We start from the raw sequence: 6,256 nt of genomic DNA on the forward strand, positions 1-6,256 counted from the left end.
AAAAAAAAAGAAAAAGAAAAAAAAAGAAAAAACAAAACAAAACAAAAAACCCCAAAAAACAAAAAAACAACTTGGTGGCTTCTCAGAAAACTGGGAATATTTCTACCTCAACATCTGCTGTACCATTCCTGGGCATATACCCAAAAGATGCTCCACAATACCACAAGGACACTTTACTCATCATAATAGCCAGAAACTGGAAACAATGTAGATTTCCCTTGACTGAAGAACTGATAATGTTAGGTACATCTACCTAATGGAATACTACTCAGCTATTAAAAACAAAGTCAAAATGAAACTTGAAGACTTATGGATGGAACTATAAAATATCATCCTGAGTGAGGTAGCCCAGACTCAGAAAGACACACATGGAATGTACTCATAAGTGGATATTAACCATAATGTACAGGATAACCATGCTACAATCCACAGACCCAAAGAGCTTAAGCAATAAGGAGGGCTCAAGGGAGGATGCTTGAATCTCACTCAGAAGAAGAAATAAAATAGAGGTGGATGGAGGGAGGGTGCTGAGTGGGAGAGGAGGTGGGAAGGGGAACAAGGGTGGGAGAATGGGGGTGGGGATAGGATTGGAAGAAAGAATGGAAATTGGTAGGGGGCATCTGTGGGCTAAGCTGGAGACCTGCAATGGCTGGGTGGCTCCTGGGAGTCTATGGAGGTGAGGTGACACTAGAACTGAGATTCCGAGCAGCTGCCTACATGGAGACTCAAGGGGCCACCTCTTGTAGCCAAGCAGGACCTCTAGTGGAGAGAGGGGACACCGACCCATCCACAAAACCTTCAACCCACAATGTATTCTTCCTACAAGATGTTCAGGGATTAAAGAGGGAGCAGATACTGAGGAAATGGCCAACCAATGACTGGCCTGACATTATACCCAATTAATGATACTCTGCTATGCTTGCAGACAGGACCCTAGCCTAACTGTCCTCTGACAGGCTTCGTCCAGCACCTGATGGGAACAGATGCAGAGACCTACAGCCAAAAAGTAGGCAGAGAGTCTTGTGGAAGAGTAGGGGGTAGGATTGAGGGAGCCAGAATGGCCAAGGAAGAAGACGTACAGAGTCAACTAATCTGCGGGCTCAGAGACTAAACCATTAACCAAAGAGCATGCATAGGCTGGGCCTAGGCCCCCTACATATTTGTAGATGTGCAGCTTGTTCTTCATGTGGTTCCCCTGATAACTGGAGTGGGGCTGTGTATTAGACAGGGATCTCTAGAGTCACAAAACTTATGGGATTATAAGTCACAAAACTATATTGAGGGAATTTATTGTGATGACTTACAGTCTATAGTCCAACTACCCCAACAACGGTCAGCTGTGAATAGGATAAACTACTCTTATTTATAAATAGAATAAAACTACTATTGCTCAGTCCCATGAGGGCAGTTGTTTCAGCTGGTCTTCTGTAGAAGTGGATTCCAACAGATGTGCTGGCAGTAAGTGCAAGCAGGCGAAGAGTGACTCTTCCTTCTTCTCACGTCCTTATGTAGGTCTCCAGCCGAAGGTGAGGTCCAGATTAAACATGTGTACCACTACTGGATCTGGAACTTGGTTTTGTCCCAGGCTGACCTTGAACTCAGAGATCTCCTTGCCTTAGTCTCCTAGAAATAAATGCATGTACTACCTTGCTTGGGCCTAAGCTTTTCATGGCCACTATGCCTCAAGATCTCCATGCCAAGATCCAGGTCAGACACTTGGGTCTTCCAGCCTCAAGATCTGGATCATAGGTGAGCCCTCCAACTCTGGATTGTAGTTCACTCTATATACACTCAAGCTGACACCAGGACCAGCCATGTCAGACTGCCTCGGCCTGCTGCCTGCCTTTGGATCCCTTCCCTACCTGGGCTACCTTGTCTGGCCTCAGTGGGAGGATGGACTTAGTCCTGCTTCAAGTTGATGTGTCAGGGCTGTTGGTACCCATGCTGGGGGGCTTCCCCTTTTCTAAGGAGAAGGGAAGGAAGTAGAGGGAGAGGGGCTTGGGAAGGTGGGATGGGGAGGAGAGGAGGAAGGGGGGCTGCTATTGGGATGTAAAGTGAATGAATAATGAGAAAACATTGCTATCAGCACAACAGGCTATGTCTCTCCTCACCACCTGCCTGCTGCTCTCCATATACGAAGCCAAGTTACTTAGAGTAACCCTGTACTCTCCTAAGGCTCCTTCTGGCTAGCTGGTCTTCCCACCACATACACTCTGTGACATTATCTTTCCCCCTCATCAACCACACAACACTATAGCTGTGTGGTACGGCTTCTGCTTTCCTCTGTGAGGCCTATCTGAATGACCAATTCAAATATGCACACACTGCACATACCCAGTCTCCTAGCCCACACTTTAGGTTCTCCATAACATTTACAACTACAACATGGAAATGAAGTAAATGAACTTTGTCACTATGGCAGGTGTTTCTGACATCTTGTGGACTAAGGTCTGCATCTTCAGGAAGTATAGCTTTGTTGATTTCACCTGTGTCACCTACTCTTTTTGACCTAGACAGGATTAAGCCACTCAAATTGTAGGGTCATTAGACAAAGCATCTCCAGAGCACAGAAGGCTGTGTCCCACTGCTTAGAGTTTCTGACTGATAACAGCTGAGATAGCACCTGGAGACTTCATTTCCGACGAGCATCCTTGAGAAGCACTCATCAAGTATACAATATGTGCTACCTTTTATTAAGAATGGTCATTTCCTTTCCTTTAGAGGCAGCCTTTATTTTCTGCCATTTCCTCTTGAAAGAACAATACCAGGCACAAAGCAGCAGCTTGATAAATACATGCTAAAGTATATGAGAAATGTTTATCCTCTCACACCAGAAAATGTGCCCCAACTTATAGGAATATATATGAAGATATTAAATATAGTTCAGTTCCCTCATGCAAGAAAACATTTCTTGATACTTGGAAAACAAATTATCATTAATATCTTACATAATTTTAAAGTATCCAAATAAATAATCCATAAGTTTAAGTGCTACTATGTGCTAAGCACCTTACACACAGTATAGCATGTAATTCTATAGCAAACTCCACTGGTGTCCCTTTCATCTTACAGAAGGGCTCTGGTTTATATCAGTGAACTTCATGGTTGTCTCCTTACCTCCATTTACTCTGTTAACTAGGAGTAAAACAGGAAGTGGCAGTTTTAATTCCAATGAGCAAACATGTCTACATGTGCAATAAAATTTGCTACACTATCTTTATACCTGTTGGGAAGATTGATCAACCAAGTCATGTTTTAATTCTGATATTCGATAGAACCATATTGGAGTACTGGATTTCCAGACACAAATACTGAGCTAGAGTAATGTTTATTTCATGAGAGCACTTTCCAGGAGATGTAGTTCGTGAATTCTCTGTGATGATGTTGACAGTTCCATCACTATGTATATCCATTTTATCAAACTATGCACAGTAACATACTGATGTACAGAAAAGTGGACACAAACTATAGTGAGTTAGTGACTTTTTCTCTCTAGTAGGTTATATTTTCAGTCATTTTTTAAAAAGGCTAGATAATAATAAACATAAACCATATAACTCTGCAGCTCTGTAAACCATTCAGACAAAATATAAATGAATGGGTATTATGTTGTTAAAATAAAACTATATGACAGGTGATGTCCATAGGCCATGGCCTGCTGTTTCCTGTGTTAAATACATAGTATGAGCCATGGCCTGCTGCCCTTTATGTTAACAGAGTCTATGGGCCATGTCCTGATGTTCTCTATGTGAACAGAGCCTATGGGCCATGGCCTGCCATCCCTATAATAAATAAGAGTCTATGTGGTCAACTCTAAAGAATTCCAATCTAAATAGCATAAGTGACACAAAACAGAAAAATTTCATGTGAATCTGTCAAATTCACCTTTTAAATAAAGACATTTAATACAAATGATATGTCTACTACCTCTCCACTTGGTTTTTCCTTCCATGACCTTTGACTTTTAGTTATATCTGAACATGACTATAAACTGCATTTAACCTCTCTTATCATTTACCACTTTTGGATGTTCACGTTTGCCTTGCCAATCCTAAGGGGGAAAAGTCACGATCTCCAACCCAGAATATTCTTGTAATCTTTATTAAAAGTTTAATTTAGAATATTAAAGCAACATAATATGGTTTTTTGTCCGAATATTACAGACTTTTTAAAAACTTCCTTTAGTGTGTATAAATTAAGAAAGCATATTATACCCAACATGATTTTCTACAGGGAACTTCATAGCAGGGTTTGATGCTAACATCAGCTCTACACATTGAGTGTGTACTCAATGACAACTGGCTGAGGCAGCTGATAAATGCTTCTGAACCACACAAGAGTCACTGTCTTACTCAGGGAACTGAGGTCTTCTGTAAAACCATGCTCCTGAAAGGCTGAGGCAAGTGTCATGGACTGTTAGCTCTCTATATGGAAAACACACGGTTCCATGAACAGAGGCTTCACTCCCTGCCCGTGGTCAGCAGCCTGAGGGCCTTCTGGAGGTTCTGCACAGCGGTGCCCACATCTTCATACTGCAGGGCACTGCCAGCATATTTGCAGTACTTTTGAGCTCTAGCGAAGTCCTCCGGGGTCAGGCGGATATCCCCTAAAAGAAGCACATTCAGACAGCACAGATTACATACTGCTGTGCTGTTACTTAAGTACCTATTTCAACTCAAGATGCAATAACGTATTTATACTTATGTAAAAAGACCAATCTTTGTTTTGCTACTAATAAAAACCAGACGCATGCTAATAAAAATAACTCATATGCATATAATTTTCTATCAATAAGTAATAAACTAGAAGTCTGTATTTCAGTAAATTAACTGTGAAGGGAAATAAACCCAAAACATCTGGTTGTGTGAAACAAGAAAAGCAGCTTGGTATTTGCCCTAGACTGTCGAGGCTCTCTTCATGGAATAGCACAGACAGAGTAAATCCTTCAGCCCTCATTTGAGCTAGAATATAAATATATCCTCCAATAAAAGTGTATGTGTGTGTTGGGGGGGGAGTAACATCATCCATGCAGAACATGGTTCCTTTTATAAGCATTAAAAATATTTTACATTTTGCTTCGTCCATGGAAAAAGACATTTAAGGCCACCTCCACATTTTTAATCATTAAAACATATGACTAAACACAAAAACAATTATTTTAAAACAAGAGCCTAACTAAATAACTTTGGTAGAAATACGTTATTCTTTTAATCTAAGATATAAGTGTGTCCTTGAATATATGAATTTCTATGGTAAGATAAAAAACAGACATAGTATATTGTCTTTGAAAAAAACATGATCATTCACTCACTCATTCACTCATTTATGGTATCGAGATTTTGAGGATGGTAAGGCACACTTCCTGACTAGAAGGCAGAAGCACAGAGAGGGGAGCAGGTGGCTTATTTTAGGTGTTTAAAAGGCTGTATTGAATCACAGGTTATTTTTAAACGGTCGTTAAATTTTTTTGTTTTTTTAATTTGCCATTGGTAGACATTACCTAGTAAAGAGGTAGCAACTATAGAGAGGCTCACACTAAAGCCTAACCAATACCACCAGAGCAAGCTCTGGTACAAGTCATGTACCTTTAGTATTTATTTGTGCCATGCAGCTGGTGGCTCCCAGCTCAGTGGCTCGCTGAATTGGGTATGGAAAGGTGCCCTTTGTGGCCAGTAATTTCCCACATTCTAAATGTAACTCATGAACAATTAAATTCTAATTTTAAATCCCAGATTTCAAGACACTGTGCTTACAAATTTACATATAATAAATGCAGCGTGCTCCATGGAAAAAGCCTTCAAATAATCTCTGAACTAGTAAAACATTAAAGTAACTAGACAGTCTCATCTTACCAGAAAATTCTTTTAATCTCCTTGAATTTCTCACTTGCTTTAAAAGTAATTCAAGTCAACAGATGAGTCAAACTACAATTTTAAATTCAAGCATAATCCACTACCATTTCTCAGTAGTTGTGGAGTTATTATTCATCACCCCAATAACACCCAAGAACACTAATCTTCACTTCGGGACACAATTTTGTCAGGTGCACTTCAGTTTATGCTTTGCTTGAAAACGGTTACAAGATTCTTCAATGGTTTTTCTTTTTTTTTCTTTCTTTTTTTTTTTAGGTATTTTCTTTATTTACATGTAAATTTATCCATTCCCAGTTTCCCCTCCAACAAACAAACAAACAAACAAAAACAACAAAAACAAACCCCTGTGGCCTCCCCCTTCCCCATGCCTGCCACCCCGCCCT

At 40.4% G+C, this 6,256-nt stretch overlaps 1 protein-coding gene across 2 annotated transcripts in view; it reads right to left on the minus strand.

Annotated features, from left to right (window-relative positions):
* Positions 1-2,711: 2,711 nt before the first annotated feature.
* The window catches only part of Vta1 (vesicle trafficking 1), a 63,711-nt gene continuing 60,166 nt past the window's right edge, over positions 2,712-6,256 (minus strand). For both annotated transcript variants that reach the window (XM_031380480.1, XM_031380481.1), the window contains one exon: positions 2,712-4,606. In XM_031380480.1, the coding sequence (XP_031236340.1) occupies positions 4,461-4,606 (146 nt within the window). In that variant the 3' untranslated portion in view covers positions 2,712-4,460. The remainder of the gene's footprint in view (positions 4,607-6,256) is intronic.

Source organism: Mastomys coucha, unplaced genomic scaffold, assembly GCF_008632895.1.
Source record: "Mastomys coucha isolate ucsf_1 unplaced genomic scaffold, UCSF_Mcou_1 pScaffold2, whole genome shotgun sequence".
NCBI lineage: Eukaryota > Metazoa > Chordata > Mammalia > Rodentia > Muridae > Mastomys > Mastomys coucha.